The following is a 20,697-nucleotide window of genomic DNA, read 5'->3' as shown; positions in this document are numbered from 1 at the left end:
GATATAATTTCCTGTTGTTTGTTCGTGTGGCTTATTTGTTGTCAGACAGAAACAGCCGAAGTATTTAGTGTCTAATATAATGATATAATGTCAGTTGACAAGCGACAGGCCAGTTCATGGCTGGCCATATATAATACCCAGTGTTTGGTCAGTCTATTTTTCCAACAGATCAGTTTGAATAACGAGAAAATAGTGGTTTTCCTGGTAATGGCCCTAGATATGCCAACTACTCGGTAATGAATAATTTAATATTATACCAACAGTTTCAGAATTGCTATCTTATTCCTACTTGTATTGAATATAATTGACTGTATTTGGCTCTCCCACGTAGTAGAATAGAAGCCTTATGCTTTCTTCACAAAGTTGACCTTCCTAGCCAACCAGCAACCAATCGTAAATCCTTGGATTGCATCATGTTCATCCCGAGAAAAGACAATGGTCCAGTCTCCCGGAGCTGGCGCATCCAAACCACGTGGGCAAGTCAAGACCCAAACGTCATCTCCCAGATATTTCATGGGAGTTGCATTTCCTTGACCCAGATATCCATCAAACGCCCCGTATAGCACGCCATATTCGCCAATGCAATGGAAGGTAGATTCAATCTCGTCACAGTGGTAGACGCCCTGGAATGCAGTCTTTTTAAGGATTAATTCTTTCGGGACAATACGCCGAGCACTGAGTATACGGTTATCTCCCACACGATGAATACTCAAGTAATCTCCATCAATTGTCGCGACTGCCGAATCAGATTTCCCATGATTCGGTGAGCTAAGATTGATAGTATCGGCGGCGCCGTCATAGCTGATGGCAACCTCTCCGTCCCGTGCGCCCTTGGTGATGACAATCGACAGCTGGGTATCTTGGTCAAGAAACGCGCCGACCCAACTCGCATCAGCCTGAATGGACGCTGTCACGGGCTTGGGTAATTCCAACAGCTCTCGGAAGATATCAATGTTGGGGCCGAATGCGCCGGCATCACTGTTAAACATAACGACAACGGACAACCGCTCACGTGGTGCGTGTCGCCGGTGCAGTCGATACCCTCGCAACGCTCCACCATGTCCGATCGTGTTCACACCCTCGATGTCAGTGTGACTTAGTCCATAGCGGTACTTCGCAGGAGTACCATCTTTGAACTTCGGGGCAACAATAGCGGTGTGGTACCAGCTTTGCGGATCAGCGTAGCAGCGATCGAGATACTTCTCGTACGCGATCATATCAGTGAGTGAGGCCACTAATCCAGCATCGCCAGACCATTCCATTCTGTTAACAGCCGCTGTGAAACCGTGCTGCTCGTCACCCTCATACCCGACACATGGCGGTGGGTGGTGTGCGGTGTTCGGACAAAGGAATGCTGTGCTCATACCAGCCGGTCGGAGGATTCGCTCTTCGAGCAATTTGTCGAGAGACTCCCCAGTAGCACGTTCAATTACTCGGGCAAGTACGTGAAAGTTGACATTGCAGTAGGAATATTCCGTTCCCGGCTGGAAATGGAATGACTTGGTTCGGGCAAGCAGTGGACCACAGTCTCTGGCTATCAGGAACTCGTCGTCGGGCTTGGATCCCCACAGTGTGGTCATAGCCCAGTAGTCGCGCATACCGGATTGCATGTCGCATAGCCGATCAACTGTCAGTTCGCCGTCACGTGTGAGCTCCGGGCTTAGTATTTCTGTGAGATGATCTGACAGCTGTTTCCGGGCATCGCCCTTTGCAGCTAATGTTGGGGTTGGGTTGCGCTCCAGGTCAATCAATAGGGCACACACAAACTGTTTGGTAATTGAACAGATGGGTATTTGCGTTTGAGATGTCATGGGGATCCGTTGGTCCAGGTCGGCGAATCCCCAAACGCGTTGGCCGATGACCTCGCCATCTTTGACGACGGCGATGGCACCTCCTGCGCCTCGAGAGCGGAGGGCAGTTTTGTTCAAGATCTCTTGAACCTTTTCTTTTGTGATTGTCATACTTTCAGATTAATGTAGGGGAAAGGAACTTAGGAAACATTTTGATGTTCCATCTGGCAATTACCCCACCTTCCAGTTATCGCAGATAGCTGACCAGTTGCTAAATATAGCACAGAAAAAAATATATAGAACCCAATCATTGTATAACTATAACAAATATTGATGAACTACAAATTGGTATTGGGCTGCCAGTCAGTCAATTCAATAAGAGACAGTAATGTGAGTTTGGACCTCGGGAGTGATGATAGGGGGCAAGCCTAAAAGGCTTGTGTTCGGCATCTAAACATGGACATTAAGGTCCCTTTATTTAAGAATATAATCTATCTATTTCGGAAGATCGGAAATATATCAAGAGAGAGTCGATCCACACAGTCAAAGAAACACGTCTACTTAGAATAGTTAATCATCACACGATAGTACTATTATAGTTACGGATTGTCCGAAGCCTCTAAATCATGTGGTTTCGCAAAAGCTAACTACAAAAGATGATAATAACCATTCACTTCAAAATATTTCTCCTATTAGCAGCCTCCCACCTGTAAAATATCATTACACGCAAATTTCGACAAGATCGATAAGACCAAAGTCGCCGGGTAAGACATTCAGCCACGCTGACTAGGTACAAACACAAAGTGTGCGTGAACCACCAAAACTACAAGATATTTTTATTTATCTTAAGACTAACTAGTTATGTTACGGAGTATGATCAGTCAATATTGACTTGGCCAAGGGTAGCCCGAACTACGATACACAATTAATTAGTGTGATTGGATGCAATTATAATATAGAGTAAGGGATACTCCGTAATTACACAAATCTATTTAAATGCCATTGTTTGACATCTAGACTCGACAAAGGCACAGAGTACGGAGTACACCGTAGATTACGACGTCACGATGCCCCCCTACCCTACTGGTCGATCATTGATCTATCAAGGGTTGAGCTTAAAAGGGGTTGGTTAATAATAGACCATTTGGGCAGTGTTGTAACTATAACTAGTTACAATATAGGGGAGATTAGTAAACCCCTGATGGGAATGAGCTCGGTCATGCAATGACACCGATTCTCCACCAGGATGTTTCTGTCATCTTCCTCTACTCCGCAGTGCTTAGGGTACTCCAAGGTGTCTACGACCCACTATATTGGATACATATATAAATTCAAAGGGTGTGAATATTCTTTAGGATCTAAAATCTAAACGTGGAATGGTCGGGATAACACTTCACTCCCAAAGTCGGATGGAAGTATCCGGGGAGATCGGGCAAAATCATCGAATGCAGCCTTAAGAGGACCATGGATTTACCAGGACCCACATCTCATGCATATTTTTGGAATCAATCAATTATCATCTCAGCCAATCGGAGGGTTTGAAACAGAGTTAAAGTGGACAAGCAAACGTGTTCTGACCCACGGAATCCACAATGCTACACTGTGGCGGAATCTAGACTGAATTTTTCATGGCCAGAACCAACCTTGCTTTTGTTCTTTAGGACTTTCGAGTGTTACTTCTTTTCCGTTTGCATTTCCCACTTTCACTTTTACTTTCATCTTTATTCTTCATCTTTTCCTTTTGAATTTTCCTGGCTACACTCTTTTATTCCAGGTTCCCTCTGTCATCTTATCTTATTCTCATTGACTATCAACACTCGTTTTAATAACATTCAAAATGCGTTCCGCTCAATTCCTTGCCCTCGCGATGGCCGTCGCTACCTCTGAGGCCATCTCTCAAGGTTTCAACTACGGTGCTCTTAAGGTTGATGGCAGCCTCAAGACCCAATCCGACTTCGAGACCGAGTTTTCTACTGCTAAGAACCTCGTTGGAACCGACAATGCCTTCACCAGTGCCCGTCTGTACACCATGATCCAGGGTGGCACTACCAACGGCCCCATTGAGGCCATCCCCGCCGCTATCAAGGAGAAGACCACTCTTCTCCTCGGTCTCTGGGCTTCCGGTGGTGGCATGAGCAACGAGATTGCTGCCCTCAAAAACGCCATCTCCACCTACGGCGATGCATTCACAGACCTAGTTGTCGGTATCTCCGTCGGCAGTGAGGATCTTTACCGTAGCTCCGACACCGGTGTCAAGGCCAACGCCGGTCTCGGTGTCGAATCCGCCGAGCTTGTCGACTACATCAAGCAGGTCCGCTCCGCCATCTCCGGTACTTCCCTGAGCGGCGCCCCCATCGGCCACGTCGACACCTGGAACTCATGGACCAACGGCTCCAACTCTGCCGTCATCGAGGCCGTCGATTGGCTCGGTTTCGATGGATACCCCTACTACGAGAACACCGACCCCAACTCCATCGATAATGCCAAGGCCCTCTTCAACAAGGGCGTTGAGAACACCAAGGCTGTCGCCGCCGGTAAGGAGGTTTGGATCACTGAGACTGGCTGGCCCACTACTGGCGCCACCGAGAACCAGGCTGTCGCCAACGTCGCCAACGCCAAGCAGTTCTGGGACGAAGTCGCCTGCCCTCTGTTGGGCGTCACCAACACCTGGTGGTACATCCTCGAGGATGCCGGTACTACCGCCCCCAGCTTCGGTGTCACTGGTTCCTCCACTGACACTACCCCCCTGTACGACCTGAGCTGCAAGGCCTCCACATCTTCCAGCTCTGCCGCCTCTTCCAGCACCTCAGGTGTCGCCGAGAAGTCTGGTGTCGTCTCCGGCGCTTCTCCCTCCGCCACTGGCTCCGCCTCCGGCTCTGATGCCTCTGGTTCCAGCTCTGGCTCTGGCTCTTCTTCCTCCGGCTCTGGCTCTGGCTCCGGCTCTTCTTCCTCTGGATCTGGCTCTGGCTCCGGCTCCGGCTCCGGCTCTGGCTCTGGTTCTTCTTCCTCCGGCTCTGGCTCTGGCTCTGGCTCCGGCTCTTCTTCATCTGGCTCTGGCGCTGGCTCCGGCTCCGGTTCTTCCTCCTCTGGCTCCGGCTCCGGCTCTGTTGCCTCTGGTTCATCCTCCGCCGGTGCTTCCTCTCCATCTGTGACCCCCGGTGTCCGCCCCTCCACCAAGCCCAAGTCCAAGAGCGCTTCTGCCTCTGCCTCTGCTTCTGCCTCTGCTTCAGGATTCGCCTCTAGCACTGCCTCTGGATCCTCCGCTACCGCCACCGGTGGCAGCAAGGGCTCCGGATCTTCTGCCTCTGGCTCCGGTTCCGACTCTGGCTCTTCTTCCTCAGACTCTGCCTCCGCCTCCCCCACCCTTCCCTCCAGCTCTGCCACCCGTGTCGCTGGCTCTGCTGCCGGTGCCCTGGTAGTTGCTCTCGCCCTTGCTTTCACTTTCTAAGCATGTCATTTTTCCCTGGGCGATTTGGAGTGATTGGTTAGATGATACTCACTCATTGGTCTGTCGTTTGATGGTCGGTAATCGGCTGGTTTTTATGTAATATTTCTTTACTTTTGCTTACTTACTTTACCACTGTTAAAAATCATACTTACATATGTTATCACATGGTTTCCTTGTACCTTACTTATATCAAAAGTAACAATCCTAAGTCTTAACTTCACTCGAGTAGTCTGTTTCATTCGCTTAGTGATTGGATATTCGAATTCTCTTCTCCTTGTGCGTGACATAAGAGTCGGAAATGGGTGAAGTTAGGCTATTGATTAAATAAAAGAGCCCTCTAGTCGGCTGCTTACGCGCTCTTGTGTCTTTTCGGTTTCCGCTATGGTTTTATATTCGTGGGAATGTTGGAGTTTTCCATGGTTATGAAGGTTCCTCCCTTAACTCTCAATCTATCTTGTCTTGTAACCATACACTTCGAGGTGGCCATCTTTGTTGGTATCTCTCGACCACTCCATTGGCTTCTCACTCATGACATCCACCATGCGATAGGGAGCAAATACTCCTAAACCACTGCCACGCTGATCAGAGGCGTCCTGGTCCGGGGCAATGTGATCAGTGCTTAGCATAACACAGCTATTTAAGCTTCTTATCCCACACATCACATGTCTTCAACATCCAGTCCAGTGTACCACCTTGTCCTTTGTCTTCCATAAGTTGAGTGGCAAGGCCAAATGGTATACCCTGCAGGTTGTGTTCTTCCGCTAATATAGAACTAGCGACTCAGTATCCAGATGACCTGTTATAAACTATAAGGGGGCTCACCCGTTGATACCTTACTACTACCTGGGTGAATGTTGTTTTCGGAGCGGATGTATATAGCAGGGAGTATAAACGACAAAATCTGGTGATTCGGGTATCCAATAGAGTCCTTTCCAGCATCAACTTTATGAGTTCTGCATGATCTCGCTATCGACGCTCCGAGCCATCACGTGAAGGGTTCACAGGGCCTGGATTCCCTATCAGGAACGACATGATAGATGTGGAAAATGAAGCGAGGCTTGACTTGCAGGTACCAGGAAATGAGGTACAGCAACTACCAGGTTGGTTGAGAAGGATAGACTTCTCTATATAAATAGGGGTGGAGTTCTAGGTAGAAATGGAAGAGGAAGAAGTTTTTATATCTGAGGAAGAAGCATTTGCTCTCTGTGAGAACAAAGAGTGGAATGTTCTGCCAGTTTCCGCCCTTCTATGCTTTTTTTCGTTCTCACAAAGCAAGTTGCCTGGCAAACCTCTCATCAACGAGAACGGATAATGTGAATATCTAAGGCATAGGTGCCACATTGTTACCGGCGGGCGTTCTAGGTCTGTTTATTGTGCCTTCTTACTAAATACAGATTTGATAAAATCCCAGGCAGTACGTTCAGCCAATGCCTTGGCAGCGGAGTATGCCAGACCAGTCGGAGCCCCTTTGGCGGCTGCGACTTCGTACGGTGTCATATTCCAATCGGCTTCGGAGTAAACGTGACCTGGCCACGAGCCCTTGCTGCAGTCTACCATCGCGACAAAAGAGGAAGTGATGACAACGCGTTTCACTTCAGGAGCGTGATTGAGCACAGAGTTGAGGATGTTGATCATGAATCACGCCATAGACACCTTGAACTGCCTCATCAAGTGCCCTTGCCCATATCTTCCACAATCACGAGGGTCAATTCAGGTGCAAATTGAGAGAAGCTCATCCCGGCCGGGTTCCACGAACATGATAGCCGGCACCTTCATATCCAGGAAGTCGAGTGCTCCAGGTCCTAAGCCACAGATGGAAATGGAAATTGGTGTTAGTTTATTATCTAGAGCTCGTCCCTAGATTCTGTCAGTATCTCACGATTCATCTATTCCTACGGACTGGGCAGATGCAAAGCGACCAATATTCTCACAAAAGTTCTTGCCTCAAGCCCTATTGTTGGCCTGAGAAACTAGGTGTCTATTTCCTCAAGCCATCCACTTTGGAAAACCACGCCAAATGCGGAAGCTGAGAACCTCGACGATGTGATAGGACGAGATAAAGCAGTCAAGCACTGACTAGACTCGACTGGATATAGTCCAGTTCGATCATATCCAGTTTATCGGGATCGACACTTATATTGCAACGCAACTGGTTCCTTTCAAGCTGAGGGTTTAACACCGCGGGGCTAGTCCTGCTACTCATTTAACTCGTCTCTTCCCGTCGGGGGGGCAGGGTTTTTTTTTTTTTTTTTTTTTCTTTCTCTTCCTCTTTTACTCTCTGGTCCTTCCATCTTTCTCTTCGTCAGACATGGATCAGGATCAACACAAAGACGATATAAACTCCTCTGTGGAGGTGGATGGTCTTCCCCCAAACAAGATCGACCAGCCAATTGCACCAGACCAATTCGACGAGAGATACCGCACCACCCGGATGGAAATCTGGGCATATTATGCGTGCGTGGATCGTTGAATTGGCCATGTGCACAGACTAAACACCACGAATGCAGCTATTACATTGGAAATAATGGCTTGTCTCTGTTCAGTGGGTCTACCCGCATTCTCAAAATATCCTAATTCGGGCAAATGGAGGCAGAAGCTGACCCGTTCTAGACTTCGCGCCAACTGCTTTCCAAAACCTGCTCTACCAAGCAGCCCCTTCCGATGGACTACTCGACTTCATAGGCAGACCTCGTACGGTCAACAGTATCGTTCTCCTTTCAAATGGAATCTCCTTCGCGATCCAAGTCGTGGTGTTCCTGGTAATTGGCAGTTTCGCCGATTTCGGCTACTGGCGACCCAACATCTTGATCGGACTGTCGATTATTGCCTACGCCATCGGTTTTGGCTGGTTAGGTGTTCATACCTCGGACAATTGGCATGTCGCGGTTGGTCTATATATGGTCGGTTTGATCGCCTATCAGACTACACTCACTTTCTGGACTGCTGCATTCCCGGGCTTGGCGCGCAATTCCCTCGAATTGAAGGAAAAGGCAGACGCATATGTCGCCGGGACGATTACTCGTGATGAATACGATTATGCGGATACCATGATGCGCAGCAAACTTGCCAATGTCGCTTTCTATGTCCAGTCCGTCGCGGAGATCTTTATTCTGGCCATTATTGTGGGAATCATGTTCGGTTTGAAAGTCAATGATAGCGAAAGCAATAACAACTGGGGACTTAGTGTGCTAATCGCTTTCGTCTCTGGTGTGTGGTTGCTTGTCTCGATTCCATGGTTTGTTCTTGAGAAACGCCGTCCCGGTCAAGACCCTGGGAATCGGTCCATTCTTGTTGCAGGCATTTGGCAACTGTGGCACGCTATGAAGCAAATCTGGCATTTAAAGCAGAGTCTGATCTATCTGATTGGTAAGACTTTGCGTTCTACTATGTCTATCGTAAGGTCAATGGGTGCTAACGGTGCTGGCAATAGGTTATTTCTTACTTGGAGACTCTCTCAACACCACTGTGACTGTTATTGGAACGTTGCAGAATAGCATCGTTGCTTACAATACGCTGGAACTAACATATCTACTCATTGTTGGTATTGCTGCACAGGTGAGCTTTAATTTCCTAAGCAAATTTGTTACAAACTGACATATCTCTCTTAGGCGGTTGGCATATACGCATTCTGGACAATCCAGCAACGCTTCAGGCTCGGAACCAAAACAATGTTCAACGCCATCGCCGTTGGAATCATCCTACTTGATGGCTGGGGCATGATCGGTATCTGGACCAATAAGTTCGGTTTCCACAATACATGGGAAGTCTGGGTATGTCAATTCCCCTCTGCTATCAGCAATAATATCTAATGGGATCGATCCTATAGGTCTACCAAGCGTTCTATGGCCTTTTCATCTGCCCCTGGTACAGCTACTCGCAAATCATGATCTCGGAAGTCACACCCCGCGGCCACGAGTTCCTATTCTTCAGTCTCTTCAGCATCATTGGCAAAACTTCGTCTTTTATTGGTCCCCTCGTCTCAAGTGCAATTATCGATGCGAGTCCGTCGGGCAATGTCTCGACACCATTCTACTTTTTGTTTGGGTTGAGTGTTGCCAGCTTTGTGATTCTGTTCTGGGGTGTTGATTTAAAGAAGAGCCAGGTAGAGCAGGAGAAGTTCTTGTTGGATAAGTTGCGTCGGTTGGATGCTAGTACGTCGTCGTCCTCTGACGAGGAGACTTCCACAGCGGTCTGAACTACTGTCTTCAGATATGTCATATGTGGTTGCCTTTTTCTGGTGTTTATATCTAGAGACACTGCGGCTTGGGGGAATACTCTGATGCCTTTGATAAATACATGTCGCGACTGCAATGAGAAATATGATATAAAGCGCACCTCTATCGCGCACAGCCTATCGTTGATCAGACGATTGAAGAAAATTACTATCGTTTTAAAAAAATAGTGCGTAGAGTAGAAGAAGAATAGATCATTTATTGGTATTGAACAATATTTTTTGTAAATGTACACACCAGCTTGGGGCGTACACGGGTTGCAACGTTGCAACGAAGAACCAGGAGACAAGACATTTAAACGCCAGACCTATGCACTGCCATAAGCGCCAATTCCGATACAAGATACCGATACCACAATTAAAGAGCAGATCATTCCCCATCGGAAGAAACTTCCTTGGACTTGCTCTTCTTCTTTTTCTTCTTCTCCTTGCGCTCGGCGGCCTCGTCGGCGTCGACATCCTCCTCGGCCTCGCGTTTCCGCTTGCTCTTTTCCTTCTTTTCCTTCTTTTCTTTCTTCTCCTTCTTGTCCTTCTTCTTCTGCTTCTCCTCGCGATCGGCCGGTGTAACCTCCTCGGGCGCAACAAAATCCTTCTCGCGCTCGCGCATCTTCTCGTCCCGCTTGAGGCGTTGACGCTCGACAACCTCCTCCTTGTGAACGCGGTCCTTGGCCTCCTTTGACAAGAAGTACTCTCCAGACTCGATCTGCAGATCGACCTTGCTCTTCTCCGGCGCAGGGGGAATGGTGTGTACGTCTTCTTCTCCTTGTCGGTAACCTTGAACGGCACGTGGCGCTTGGACAGCGTGCGCTTCTTGAAGTTAGGCAGGAACCGGTCCCAGGACTCTTCCGCCAGCGTCGGGTCCTTGGCGAGCTCGCGCTTGATCATCAACTCCTTGATGTGGTAGATCGGGTGGATGTTCGCCATGCAGTCGTCGATAATGCGTCGCACCTCCTTCAGTCCCTTGAACGGACCCATCACGGCAACCGTGTTACCCTGAACCAGGATGTATGTGTCGGTGAGCAGCTCGAGCGCTTTGAGGGTTGAACCGTTCGGGCCGAGAATGCGCTGTCGTCGCTTCACGAATCGCTCTTTGTTCCGCACCTGGTTGCGGATCTTGATCACGTCGCATGCCACGCCATCTTCGAGAATTTTCATCGCTTGTGTCACCGGTACGCTTCTTGCAAGCAGCTTGATCAGATCGCGGGATTTGATGATCGCTGCTGGGTCGTAGGTCTTCCGCGTCGTCTTCACTGTCATACTACCCTCAACCAAATCCAGTGTGCAGGCGATGCCCTGCTTCTCCAGCGCTCTTGTAATCACCGGCCATGCTTCCTTCAAGTACTGTTCACGGTATTTGGGGAAGAGTGTCATGAAAGACGACTCCTCGGCGAAACTGCCTGCGGCATTGTGTTCCGGTTTGAATTCTTCGATCTGGTGCGAGGATCCGTCAGTAAGGGTTTTTCACCAGTGAAAAAAGACAGCAGGGGTATGTATTGACTTACTCTCCACTTATCGATATCATCTGTATCCCAGGCCTTCTCTTTATTGTGTGTTGAAGGCATCTTGTTGGTGGTGACTTGAATCAAGAAAAAGAATTGGTGATTGTTCCGGAGCTCAAATGAAAATCCGCGCCAACTTTTTTTCTCCCCGCTTTCCCCGATTGGGTAGTGTCTGATGCCTTACATATTAGGCACCAACCACATCTAGATCGGGGTCAAGCCTTGTGTATCTTCCTCTTGGCTAGCTCTACGCTAATTCCCGCTGTGTACGAAGTACGAAGTACAACAATTGCTAAGAATAGCTCAAATTGGGGGCCAATAGTCATCGGCATATAACAGGGGTACCTTGGTCTCAGTCCTTGGTACAGGAAATACAAATGAAATTGGAGATAGATCATGGGAAAAGTATTCGGCGATTTCCACGTGTATAAATAGACCAGTATGGGTTTTCCAAGTACCAATCTTCCATAAATGATCAGGACCAATTGAAGCCGCAAGCTGTCTAGACTAGATTATCCCCCCATGGCTGTCTTGGCCTCGAAGCTCTTGGAGGAGACCAATCACAAAGACTGCGCGCGATAGGTACAATTCTCGGATAGATCTGTGCCCAACGGTCACTTCAAGGCCGCTCCCCAACACACCCATAAAGAGAGGAGGAGCATGTACCTAAGGCATCTTGAGCTCCTGTGGGTCTTTTCGGCAATCGAAATACCGCAACTCGTCAAGCTAGCGACGCTCTCACACAGGGGCCATTCCGGAGGAACTCTAATCGGACACTAAGAGGCGGTATGGCCTTTTCCCGGGCAAGGGAGAAGGAAATCAACAAATCAACAAGAACCCAGCGTTAGTTATATCCCGATATGCAGCTCTGCTGATATAGAATTCCAATTGTTGGTCATTTGGATGTTGTGAATTGGGCACCAAATCCGTACGGGAAACACGGTAAAAGAGTGTATTGATTATCAGAACTCCTGCCGCATAAATAATACCGGTAAGACACGGGATTGGACGTTTCTGGATGTGTAACACACGTTGTGGTAGCTCATTGGGATTCGAGGGAGCTCGCCTCCGCTTGGGGTCATCACTCTCGATATGAGACGAGAGTCCGCTCCCAAGGCATGAGGGCCTGATGGTGTGAAGGCATGGTAGCAATGGCACGAAGCTGTCATATTGTCAAGCCTGTATGGACATTTTTAACAGCTGGTATTAACATGGAAGTCAGTCAAAGCGTATATACCGCCTGAAACGGGGTGTGAATCATGTGTTCCTAAAATTTGGTGGTTCCCTAGCTCTCTCGGGAAGTCCCCTCCTGTTTTATCTCCCACTGCGTTCTTCGTCTTTTGTCACTTCTCTGATCAGTTACATCTTGGAGCACGATTGAGTCGGAAACATCCTTCTCCAAAGGGTAAGGTCAGATCGGGTCCAACGGTGTCGGGTATCGCGCACTGGGCACGGTCTCAACAGCTTAATCTGCACCACCAAGTCTCCTGCTCTCAAACCCTCTCGAGTCCTCTCCTGTCTCGTTTCACTCCCATTCTGCCTAGAAGCAGTCAACTAAAAGTTCAACTTACCCTAGGCAGCGACAGCGATGCCTCGACCCCGAGTTTCCTTCAATGCACCTTCACTTTCCCACCGCGTTGGGCGGTAACCCAACACCCGATCTCGAGTGGATACGAGGCTCTTTAAAGCCAAGACTTGATGCATGTGGGAATTGTTGGCTTCTGTGGGAACCGTGATGCAATGCACACGACTACGAGCATTCTCTGATTCCAATCGCCATTGAGGTGTTCCATTCGTTTTCTGTGCGACCATGCAGTCCTCTTTCAATAGGCCATACTCCACTAGACTTCAGCAAACATACAGTGACGGCGGGATACGGATCCCTATTCCGTTACAGACGTCAAACGGAAAGAACAGGTGCAATAAAAAAAAACCTCATTCGACTAACCATCTTTCCGCTAATGCAATATGTTATGCAAATGGGATTCGAAGAACAACACAACAAAAAGCTGTACAATATGCCGGAATATGCTGGATGCAGAACGCAGGAGGGTCGGCATCGACAACGGGCCCATTGCGAGCTATTTGTTTTCTTCCGCAAGAGGTTGCCCATATCGAGCTGCCGCACCTGCCGATTTGCCCATGTCGATGTTTTTATGGCTTTCTGCCAATGCACACATATCTGCTCTGTCAGACTTTGTCCCTCGATTTCATATTGGAACAATACCTACAGTGGGAAATATGCCTTCAGGGCGGGGTCGGTTGCCTCTTGCTGCGCTTGGTCCACCAAAGCATTGAAAGTATCCGGAGCCATATGCAGACGTTGAGTCAATGGGTATAGTGCGAGGGAGCGGAGCAGTTGCTGCATGTTCGCACAACTGTGTCGGCCGATGTCTCGCATCCGCTGGTCTGCATTGAATCAAAATCAGTCTCGTTCGTTCATCTTGGGCAGCCAAATACCAACCAGTCGACCACGCAGACAGAGGAAGAGGAATCATCTTCGTATCCACCTCGACAAACCCCGCCTCGGTCATGAAAGTTCTCAGCTTCGATCCAATCCGAAGATCTTTTCTATCCTCCAGAGCACGCAGGTATTGTGTGCTCCACCTCCTCAAGGCATGTTCATCAGTAATTGAGCCGTTGTCAGATTGAACATTGAAGTATATTTCCACCATCTGGACCCAACCTCCTGGCTTGAGGACCCTTGACGACCACTTGTGTTAGCACTTGGGTTTCGGTTGGAGGACTCTTGCCTCTTGGAGTGACGGCAAGGTCAACCAGCTCTGGAGATCGCGCACCTGACTATGTCACGAAGATAGGATGGCCATCGGGATCGATTGATGCCGGTCGCAAGGAGTCTAGAATGGACAAGGTCGAAATGGTTTGCAGGAAAGGTGAAACGGCGGTTCAAGTCATCGACCTATTCGGCACAAGTTAGCGACTCTGTTTCAGGAGGGTACACACCTGAACGGAACTGTTGTTCATCACACAAAGGTCACGAAGCACAAGGCATGGGTAAGAGGCAGTGCTACAACTCTCTCATGGTGTAACCCACACCGTGGTCGGTGGTGAGATGTGAGACAGGTTGACTTACCTGGAGCCATAAATTGTCAGGCATGTCGTCTGGACTCATGTGAGGGGCAATGTCTACGCCGATGACCTATGAACCACCAAATGTTAGGATGTTGTCGGGCGCAATCAAAGGGACATTCTCACTTCGCAATCAGGGTTCTGCTCAGCAACATCAACGGCCCAGGATGCGGATCCATGCCCACAGTCAAGGATTCTTTTCAATCGACGGATTGGAGGGAAGATCAGACGGTTATCGAAAATTCTGTGGAAAAGTTGTTGCTGGTCTTCGAGTTGTTGTGCTTCTTCCTGCTTTAGCTGTCAGCGAGAAGACAACGACGAAAACCTGAACGTCTTACCTCATCGACCGGTCCAAAGTACGTACGATGATCGATCGAATATTTCTGATACTCCCGGCCCTGAACTGTGATCGTATTGAGATATTCACGGTCTAATTCTATCGTTTGTGAATCGGGGCTCCTGGCGGCCATCAACGTCAGTTGCCCTTGGTCCAAAAGAACAACGGGAAGAACTAGCATACGCCATTGTCACTCCTGAATCAAGTGGTGTTGTGGATAAAGATGAAAATCCGAGTTGCTATATCCTGATTTGTCTGGCCAGGGCGGGGTTGGATTCTCCGAGTGCAAGATCTTGCTTCAAATCACAATATCCGGAAAAGAGTGAAATTTGATGTGCTGGGAGTTTCATGGGAGAGATCGGGTGCCGCTTGAAGACGTCGGCGGTACCCACGGAGAGGATAGCGGCTCGCACGAGGATCATTCGCCCCTGGGCGTCTGCTCGCGAAGGCTGTATGGAGGGGCTTTCAATTATACGTACCAAAATGTACGAACGGGGAAGGCCAAGCGGTCCACCCAAGCGAATTACCTCTTTTAAAGATCACACCAGATGCACGACTTGATTTTTGAAGACACGGGGTGCTTAACGGTCGAATATTTAACACGGATGGGGCCTGCGTGGGTAGTAACCAAATACGATCGTTGATCATGCGGACTCCTAACTTCCCTCCGGATCGTTCATGTGGTTCCTTTGGGGCCAACCCCGAAACCTCCCTCACATCCTTGCTAGCGGAACTACTAACGATGGCCTGAGACGCTCGGAGTAGGAGGCTCTTGTTGCTACTAGATGACCCTGGTACGTCAACCAAGGCTTGACGAAAGAAAAAAAAATGCGGGTCAGTTGAGTAGCCGAAGGGTGGTTCACGAATAATCCCGGGCGATTGACACCAGAATGGGTAAGTATCAGAATAGATTTGACTCGGGTCTGCTGCTTAAAGTCAAGCTAACGAACCTTGAAACTAGGCGGCAGTGCCGTCAACTAATGCACAGTTCGCCGTCTAGCATAGTACCTACTTTCCTAGAGGGTCCAAGGGCGCCCGAGGGTGTGGATCGAGTACAAATCCGGCCACGCCGCTGAATCTGACTGGGATCTTGATGCCCCCATCAGGTATCGTCGCAAAGCTAAACATGGTGCGTAAGTCCGCGACTGTCGTCGGCGGTTAAACGGCAGGTCTACAGAAAATTGAATCGCACCTTACTCGGGCAGCTCATCATAACTCCACAAGTTTCTAGGAATTCACCAGCGAACAACAATGTATCAAGGACTTGGTGAAGAATGGAGGGAAACAAACCCACCCATCAATTCAACCAAATTGAGCAGCATCTCGCCATGAGGTGAACCGATGACAACGCAGCCTCTGCGCGACGTGGGGATACCATACGGAGAAAAGAAGAATTAAGGAATTGACCATGGTAGAGCAGACCGAGAAGAAGAGCCCGTGGGGTTGGAACTCGCACCAACCCTTGCGTTGTACAGGCCAATCGAGCCGCTGCATTGCCGATTCCAGAGGCATGACAAGGGATCACCGCCGGTTCCCGCTGTCACTTTAATGAAGGAATAAAACCAAAAACTAACCAACATTGGACGAAACAGCTTGGCGACAAATTTCCAACACCCTCTCGCCCACGCCGTGGAGTAAGGCCGTGTCCTCGGGCCAATGTGCAGTACTGTGGGTGCCAAGTGGCTTATTCAGTCCTGATCTCACGACCAAAATGGCTCCAATGGCCCCTCAACTTGAGTGGGGTTCGACGGGCAGGATCAGCAAATTCCTCGTTGGAGCATCCATTCCCTCGGGATTTCTGGTGGGTTGGATTTAGGACAGTGGATTTCGTTCTTGCCCCTCTTGTTTCGCTCGCGCTCTCACCGCTTGTCTGGACAGTTTTGTTCCAAGATTCCAACTTCATTGGCGCAATTGGCGGACATGGAGATTTGCTACAGGGATTTTTAGCCGTCTCCGGATCGCTCCCGAAACAATCTGACAGAAGTACCTCCGAGGCAATGGACTGACATTGCCGTTTCGCCCCTCTTCTTTTTCTAGATATTTATCAAGTTTGCCTTATAGGGATTACCTTGGTTGCATGGTACTTGCTATTGGGGCGAGTGCTGGCTAGCGGCATAGATATCCATCCCGTGTGGATGTGGATGTGGACATTCATTGCCTCGGGGGGAAGCTCCAGAGTATGCGAGTACATTATTACAACATACAAAAATGTGGGCAGTATCCACTCCGGTGTCCGAATCCACTGAGAAAACACCTTTGAAATTATTCTCAACTCACCTGATACGTTCTAGGTAGGCACTCCTGGTTTTTCTTCATCCTGGGTCAATTCTCCGAGATGATCGGGTCCCACATCATGACCGCACCGGCAATCCATGCCAAATGCAAGGATCTGGTACTTGCGGTTGCGGTTGCAGGGTGCAGATGCCCAAGACTGGTGCATAGAGCCACTTCACACATAACAGTTAATAGGTGATGATCATACAGTGGGGATATGTCAAAACATGCAGGTTACTTCCTTTCTGGTTACGCTTGTAACCGATGTCCATTTTAGAAGAATATGTGGTCCGACCACTGTTTTAAGTTCACATACCGTCAAAAAAAAAAAAAAAACTCTTCAGTCGGAAGCAAAAGAGAGAAGAAGCAAAAGAAAACCAACCTACAAAGTACAACATACAAGTACAATATACGAAGTTCCATAGTGTCGGGATTTCGACAGGGCCTACCCGTCCGGCTCCGCCGTTGGCTCACCCAGCGCCATGGTTCATCTCTCGGGTAAGGGGTACGGCAGCCTATTTGGACCATTTTTGACAACGCTTATTAATACATATATAAGATTCACCGCTAGAGTTTCCGCCTTTTGTACCGTACAACATAATACATTCCGCCTATTCTGAACCCACATTTCTTTCTATTTTTGATTTAATTCTAGTTTATATAGTGAAAAATACTATGTTTTAATCAGAAAAATCGTATATTTCTACCTAATTACTACTATAATACTCTATATACTAATAATTATACTTCTTAGATATATATAACTTGATTTTATTAGTAGTTTATCTATAAATTGTAGGTACCTACCGTCTTTATGAAATCGTAAAGGCGGTATAGAGAGCTATAGGCAGAATTAAGTACTAACCTTAGAATCTAGTATCGTACGTACTAAATCGGGAAGGCGGTATAGAGAGGGTAGGTATAATTAGGCACTACGTAACCTTAGAATCTAGTATCGTACTAGATTAGGAAGGCGGTATAAAGAGCGGTAGGTTGAATTAGGCACTAACCTTAGAATCTAGTATCGTACTAGATTAGAAAGGCGGTATAAAGAGCGGTAGGTTGAATTAGGCACTAACCTTAGAATCTAGTATCGTACTCGATCGGGAAGGCGGTAACCGGTTTTCAGTTAGGGGGTTATTTTAACAATATCCTAACTTAATACCTTAGGCCGCTATATTTATTCCTTAGGCATCAACCCCTCGCCTTCCACTTAACTCTCTCCCTCCCTACGTTTTAGCCTACAACTCTATAGGGGCCTTAACAAAACCGTCTAAAAATATAAACATACTACTATTTATATATAGATAAAAAGCTTTATTTACTACTTTAATACCCTCCTAGTCCCACGGGGCCGTTTAGGATAGACCAAGCAAGCCGAATAACTAAAGTTGATAGAAATTGTACTATGTAATTTTCTAGTATTGTATTGTTCCATTAGCGCCAATTACTGATTTTCTGCATGGCAGAAAGCCCGTTGTCAAAAATGGTCCAAATAGGCTGCCGTAAAGGGGGCCGCCTACCCAACTTTTTGGTCTTCAATCTGGGGGAGTTGATATCGTTCTTCCAGGTATTTCAAAGGTCTCTCCTATTTAATCACTAAAAAAAGAAGTTGGAATCCAAATCTGGACATACATAACGGGAAATCTTAAAAAAAAAAAAAATTTATAAAAAAAAAAAAGATTCCCCCTTAATTAGCGTTTTCATTCATAGCCCCAACACACTGGTTCGCCTTCCAAATCGGGCGTGATGACTTCCTGCCAAGCCATGTCCTTTACAATGTTACGTTGTAAGATGAAACAAAGGATAACGATCATTCGTATTCTCGCCTACTTGGTGAATATGTGACTTTTTTTTTTGTCTACTTAATATGCATTTGACCATTCCCTCGGTCCCGCTAGTGATATATGTGGAATCGCGCTAGATACACTTACGTAGGTGTACTCCGTAGTGGTAACTACTGGTACTACCTAAGGTACTAGTAGCACAGAAGAGAAAAAAAATATTAAACACTGCTATCAATATTTCATGGTCAGCAGATTCCAGGTATAGATGTATTGACCTATATAATTTGAAACCCACTATTGGACTAGTATATATATTATGCCTAATAGATCTATGGAGATGACAATATGACAAATGAATATCCACCAGAACTCTAGAATATCTATTGATGAACTAATCTTTCTCCCTCTTCTCACATCGTAATACTCTTTAGGCTGTTGCGGGTGGGTTCTTACAAAAGGCACTTTTACTACGTGCTCGGCCTAACTGACACTAGTAGATGATAGTGTCTTAATTTCATATCTATAGAGCCAACCTAGGGCATTTCCACTAGAAATTAGTTGGGTTTGAGCATAACTATTATCGAAGAAGCCTTTCATAGTTATCTGCTAGTTTATAGAAGTGGATAGGTGGGGATATAAGGCTCACCGTTTTTACTTGCACGATGTACGTGGAGAAATTGTATACAGCAAGTAATCAAAGTGATGAATTAAGAGTAGGACCACGAGACAGGATATGTTACGTACAATATAGCAGAAGAAACTAGAAAGGCAGCTCGAGGGAGCATATATATATAGAGAACCTTGGAAGTGAGGCATTACTTCTTACCTACAATATTAACAACAGATGTCATGGATATTCTCTATGGTCCAATGCGGTATAAAGTCTCAATAGCGCAAGTATAAGCCTTATTTGCCGCATTATTGCTGCCATATATGCTCATATAAACAGTAATTAAATCGAAGAGTGTGGTATATAAAGTTAAGAAAACAGGAAGAAACCAAGCACAACGCATATACCAGAAGAATGCATCCACCTCAGAACACCACTAGTACCCTTTCAGGCATAAGGTCAGTGCAAAAAGCACTCATTAACCTACCACACATCCTCTCTCCCCGTCATAAACTCGACACCCGCCGAGATAATCTGCATAACCGTCTGAATTTCCGCCTCCGTCCGCGGTGCATAGATCAAAATATACTCCGCTGGGATATCAGGCCTCGTACCAAGCGAAAGGTACGTCATCGCAGATGTACCTGAGAAAGCATGGCGCTGACCCCAACCAGCCTCGATAACCTTGATACCTAGACAGATATGTTAACCCACGAGCATCAAACAAAGAAGAGAAAACCATACAATCAGCCGGCGCAAGAACCACATGAACCGAGTGGTCATTTCCAGAATGAATATGCGCAATCTCACGGTTCATAGTCTTCGCAATCCCAAAGACAGGAATATGATCCGCGACAAAGAGCCCATCAGCATGCCGTTCCAGATTCGACCTCTGGAATTTCACAAGGTGATGGTTCTGATGTCCGAAGGTACTAAACGCAGAGCGGAATTTCTATCACAAAAGAACATAATAAGCAAATAGCTCTTCCAAGGTTGACTCCCCGCCTTCTCTTCCCAACACCTCAAGAGGACCGGAAAACGGACACACGACACATAACATACCTCCATAACAGTCTCGTCCGGCACCTGCGTCAACTGTCTCTGCGGTGCAACATGCGGTCCAACAACAGGTCGTTCTTCCCCATGTCGACTCCCCAACTGCTCCTCGGATAAAAACAAGAACCCTTCGTCGCCCTTCCCGTGGCCCTCAGCTGCCGCAACCCGCTGCACGTACTCGTCCGTGCTGAGCATCTCGCGCCCGAAGGGTTGGAATAGCACCCGCACGACAATCCACCCTAGCGCATTGTTCGGTAGCCCGCCGGGTCCGTAGGATTTAAAGATCTTGTAATCGCGGTAGGCGGCGGGGAGGATGAGGGTCGAGACGAGGAGCGCTGCGGCGCTGAGGGCTAGGGTTAGGCGGTTTGGGGGTGTGTTGGGGTGTTGGAATGAGATGCGGAGGACGGAGGTGAGGGTCGGTATTGGCATGTTTGTGGTGTTTGTGGTGTTTGTGCCGATCGTATACAGGATGTGGAGGTTTGTTGGGTGTTTGGTCTCTATAAATGTACAAGAGATTGACTTGAAATTAAATAGCAATGACCTTTAAACCCTGTAGGGCCAAATCCGCGGCTGAC

At 47.7% G+C, this 20,697-nt stretch overlaps 7 protein-coding genes across 7 annotated transcripts; 2 read left to right on the top strand and 5 right to left on the bottom strand.

Annotated features, from left to right (window-relative positions):
* Nucleotides 1-344: 344 nt before the first annotated feature.
* N7516_009646 (uncharacterized protein) lies at nt 345-1,961 on the bottom strand (the record flags this gene model as incomplete). Its single annotated transcript, XM_057222365.1, has 1 exon — nt 345-1,961. One exon carries the CDS (start codon nt 1,959-1,961, stop codon nt 345-347), a length of 1,617 nt encoding a protein of 538 aa, XP_057069586.1.
* Nucleotides 1,962-3,627: 1,666 nt separating this feature from the next.
* bgt2 (GPI-anchored beta-1,3-endoglucanase EglC) lies at nt 3,628-5,238 on the top strand (the record flags this gene model as incomplete). The annotated part of the gene is made up of 2 exons (XM_057222364.1): nt 3,628-4,678; nt 5,132-5,238. 2 exons carry the CDS (start codon nt 3,628-3,630, stop codon nt 5,236-5,238), a joined length of 1,158 nt encoding a protein of 385 aa, XP_057069585.1.
* A 1,368-nt stretch (nt 5,239-6,606) lies between these two features.
* Nucleotides 6,607-6,873, bottom strand: N7516_009644 (uncharacterized protein; the record flags this gene model as incomplete). Its single annotated transcript, XM_057222363.1, has 1 exon — nt 6,607-6,873. One exon carries the CDS (start codon nt 6,871-6,873, stop codon nt 6,607-6,609), a length of 267 nt encoding a protein of 88 aa, XP_057069584.1.
* Nucleotides 6,874-7,546: 673 nt separating this feature from the next.
* Nucleotides 7,547-9,433, top strand: N7516_009643 (putative autophagy protein (Atg22); the record flags this gene model as incomplete). Its single annotated transcript, XM_057222362.1, has 6 exons — nt 7,547-7,692; nt 7,746-7,780; nt 7,849-8,604; nt 8,669-8,793; nt 8,847-9,008; nt 9,065-9,433. The coding sequence occupies 6 exons, from the start codon at nt 7,547-7,549 to the stop codon at nt 9,431-9,433; spliced, it is 1,593 nt and encodes a 530-aa protein (XP_057069583.1).
* A 406-nt stretch (nt 9,434-9,839) lies between these two features.
* On the bottom strand, nt 9,840-11,062 carry N7516_009642 (KRR1 small subunit processome component; the record flags this gene model as incomplete). Its single annotated transcript, XM_057222361.1, has 3 exons — nt 10,972-11,062; nt 10,221-10,900; nt 9,840-10,188 (listed from the first exon to the last, which is right to left on the bottom strand). Exons 1-3 carry the CDS (start codon nt 11,029-11,031, stop codon nt 9,840-9,842), a joined length of 1,089 nt encoding a protein of 362 aa, XP_057069582.1. The 5' UTR covers nt 11,032-11,062.
* Nucleotides 11,063-13,195: 2,133 nt separating this feature from the next.
* Nucleotides 13,196-14,583, bottom strand: N7516_009641 (class I SAM-dependent methyltransferase; the record flags this gene model as incomplete). Its single annotated transcript, XM_057222360.1, has 7 exons — nt 13,196-13,377; nt 13,433-13,671; nt 13,767-13,888; nt 14,063-14,128; nt 14,185-14,346; nt 14,397-14,517; nt 14,579-14,583. 7 exons carry the CDS (start codon nt 14,581-14,583, stop codon nt 13,196-13,198), a joined length of 897 nt encoding a protein of 298 aa, XP_057069581.1.
* Nucleotides 14,584-19,549: 4,966 nt separating this feature from the next.
* Nucleotides 19,550-20,551, bottom strand: N7516_009640 (uncharacterized protein; the record flags this gene model as incomplete). Its single annotated transcript, XM_057222359.1, has 3 exons — nt 19,550-19,758; nt 19,811-20,018; nt 20,129-20,551. The coding sequence occupies 3 exons, from the start codon at nt 20,549-20,551 to the stop codon at nt 19,550-19,552; spliced, it is 840 nt and encodes a 279-aa protein (XP_057069580.1).
* Between the last annotated feature and the right edge of the window lie 146 nt (nt 20,552-20,697).

This window comes from Penicillium verrucosum (genome assembly GCF_028828655.1).
Source record: "Penicillium verrucosum strain IBT 35672 chromosome Unknown utg000004l_segment0_segment0, whole genome shotgun sequence".
NCBI lineage: Eukaryota > Fungi > Ascomycota > Eurotiomycetes > Eurotiales > Aspergillaceae > Penicillium > Penicillium verrucosum.
Note: the sequence above shows the minus strand (reverse complement) of the source record. Positions and strands in the feature narration are given on the sequence as shown.